At 32.2% G+C, this 3,363-nt stretch overlaps 1 protein-coding gene across 1 annotated transcript in view; it reads right to left on the bottom strand.

Moving 5' to 3' along the window:
* The window catches only part of LOC106471439 (tRNA 2-thiocytidine biosynthesis protein TtcA-like), a 24,842-nt gene that overhangs the window by 6,925 nt on the left and 14,554 nt on the right, over positions 1-3,363 (bottom strand). Inside the window, exons 4-5 of the mRNA XM_022400053.1 lie at positions 3,201-3,351; positions 2,709-2,771 (exon numbers count right to left, since the gene is read on the bottom strand). Of these exons, the coding sequence (XP_022255761.1) occupies positions 2,709-2,771; positions 3,201-3,351 (214 nt within the window). The remainder of the gene's footprint in view (positions 1-2,708; positions 2,772-3,200; positions 3,352-3,363) is intronic.

Here is a 3,363-nt window from a genome sequence, read left to right as displayed (position 1 = left end):
GACGGCTAGTCATCACCACCCATCTCCAACTCTTGGGCTAATTTTTTATCAATAAATAGTAGGATTGACCATCACATTATAATGTTCCCATGGCTGAAGGGCTAGCATGTTTGGTGTGACGGGGATTCAAACCCGCGATCCGCAGATTGCGAGTCGAGCGCCCTAACCACCTGGCCATGCCGGGCCACACATATAAGTGTGAAAAACCAACTGTGTAAGATTTTTCAGAGCTTATTCACATATTGATTTAAGAGTTATTTTTAAACCTCAATGTAGTTTACATAACTTGTTTTTTAGGTTTAACATTGTTGTACACCAGAGCTTGTTCAAGATTCTTGAGAAGAAGAATGATTAGTAAATCTTGTTTATAAGAGACTCCCTTGATTAATCTCTTACCTAAAATATTATTTTGTTTTTACTTTTGTTTTACTTGGTTTTTAATATTCTAAGATAACAAAAAGGCTTTGAAATTACAAGCAAATCAGGATCAAATATTTCACTATCCTTAACTTTAATGTAAGAAGTGTGGATTAAGCCAGCATTGCATCAATAGTTTTTCAGGATATGTTGACCACTAGGCAACACTATGCCAATGGGCTTTAGTATCATCTGCTAAAGTAGCATATTTGATTCAGCTACTGTAATACGAGATTAAGAAATCTGACACCTGCAAGTTCTTGGTTTACTAACCAAGTTAAAGGATTTACTTTTTTTTTATTGTAGTATGCTGTTGTATAACAGAAAATAAAGATATATTACATTTGCTGTCTACCTTCTCAAAACACTGTTCAATTAATCAATAAGTAAAAGTTTATATTAACCTCTTAGAATCTGAAAAATATATTTGTTATCTACACCATCAAAAGCCAAGTAAAATTTCTAAATGCTTCAGTGAAAAACAAATAACCAAACAATAAACAAAAACTGCTGAGCATTTTCAATATATTCTGGTGAGTCAACTGTACTGTTTGTTTGTAATTAAGCACAAAGCTACACAATCGGCTATCTGTGCTCTGCCCACCATGGGTATCTAAACCCGGATACCAGCATTGTAAGTCCGCAGACATATCGCTGTGCCACTGGGGGGCTGGGCCAACTGTATGTTTGTCAGTCATCAATTATGAAATGCAGAGAAACATCAATATATGATGAATTTATACATTCAGGTACTCATTCTATAAATTCAAACGATTAACATTATGTACAAGATTCAGGTTCAAACAACCGTCACATATAATCGGCTAATTTTATACTTTTATAGTAACCAATATAATGCAACATACGATGTACAATCACAGTTCACAATAATGTTTTAACTGTTTTTATCTGAAATTAATAACTTTTAATGATTATTAGATATCTTATATTACAGAATGACATAAATGTAGAATATTTAATAGTTATGGCCAAAGATATTAGAAATTAAGGTACCCAACTGAACCTTTATAAGTAAGAAAGTAATAAAAATATGTATGTAGTTATACTGATTATTAGGTAATTTTTTTAGTTTTCATGCCCTGACTGGAATAATAATTTACATATTTTAAATTCCAAAATAACTTTCTCTACGCATAACTTAAATTTCCCTTTCAGCCATTTTATGAACCAGCCTCTTCACAGCAACTACATAAAATATTTTCAACCTACAAACCTCAGAAACTAATATGAAACAAAGAGTACAAGATTACCAATATTACTGAGTATTCACACGATCTGAAATCTGGGCCTGTGAGATTGTATCTCACTCTTAGCAAAGGACATAGATAGTAAGGCTGTCTGTCACTGTCAATAATTTCTAATTGCAGCTGGCAACTCTTGAACCTTTTGTTTAATTCTTATATGGGGAAATGCATATCACGGTTTTAGGAACACTGTACTAATCGATTAATCCAATGTAATTAATTAACACATTCAGTGCCACCTCAGAGATTAATAGCCATGCCAGGTGTCATTCCTTTTTGTTTTGATTAGGATTATTTCAATAATGCAAATTAATATCAGATACAATATGTATAGGCATATATGCTTATTCAACTAAAATCTGTACTATGGCACACATGAGCATCATCGGCACTGCAGCTAAAAGTATTGTATGGTGCCGCACGAACACATGTGCGTCATCTATTTTTTATATCTTGCCATGAGTTTTGGTATGTTTTGAATGTATAAGAAAGGTAAATCATAGTCATTAGAATATCACATCAAACATTCTGTGAGGAGACACTATTCTATACATTTTATAAAAGCTAACCAAAAAGTATATATATAAAAAACTATTTATAATTAAGCAAAATTTCTGCAAGTTACCCTCACATGAGTGCCATCACAGCAGAACTGACTTCTAACATATGCCGACTCCAATAAAAATGCATTTACCTCAATATGTTTCTTGACACACACGTGTCAGTGGCACTGGCTAACATTCCTCTGGATGCACGTGTGTGTCCAGTGGCAGTGAATGTGCTAATGGGCCCATCCAAGCAATCAATTAGCAAATACCAGTAACTGCCCAGTTCTAGTTGTAATACACCTTAAGAAGTTCATATATTTTGTGACCACACAATGATTTTCTTATGAATGAAACTAAAACTGGAAATATAATTTTAACTGTTAAGAAATTATAACTAAAAAAACAAAAATAATTTATTATTCCATTTAATTACCACACTGGGGATCCATACATGAAGACAAATCACAAAAATACTTACTTAACAGTGTAGTGTGCTTTCATGGTACGTAGACGTCCATTATGAAACACAGACATTAAAAAACTGAAATAGAACATGATCTGATTTGATGAATTAACTGTACATAAAAACAGGTTTCAATAATGAATGAATCATTTTAACTTGGTCTTTAGTTATAATTTCATTTTGTAACAAAACTGAATTTCTTACTCAAGTAAAAACAGATGACTATTGTAATGCTTGAACTAACTCATCACCAGATAATGCTAAAGATTACTGATATTACTTTGAAGTAAAACTAAATATTAACTCATGACAACTTTACAATAGCTTATTTTTTCACGTCACTTTCAATGTTTTAAAACTTTCTTAAAATGTATAAATTTTTTCCAATCAACAATAAAAAAAAAACATAATGACAAATGATCACGTTTATGGAATTAAACATCAAAATATTTTATTAAAACCAGTCAAAGAAGAAAATGGTAATTTAAACTTATGAAAACAGCTCACCTTTCTGCTAGGTCATCTAAATGTTGGCCCAAAGCTATTACATTATAACCCTCTCTTCTGGCACAAGCATATATTCTGCCTCGTTTCATTCGACTACAGAAACTACAAATGGATGAACATTCTGGCAACTGTGATGCCTGTTCTACAATACCTGTCAGTATTA

This window comes from Limulus polyphemus, unplaced genomic scaffold (genome assembly GCF_000517525.1).
Source record: "Limulus polyphemus unplaced genomic scaffold, Limulus_polyphemus-2.1.2 Scaffold4626, whole genome shotgun sequence".
Lineage (NCBI taxonomy): Eukaryota > Metazoa > Arthropoda > Merostomata > Xiphosura > Limulidae > Limulus > Limulus polyphemus.
This window is presented reverse-complemented; position numbering and strand designations above follow the sequence as displayed.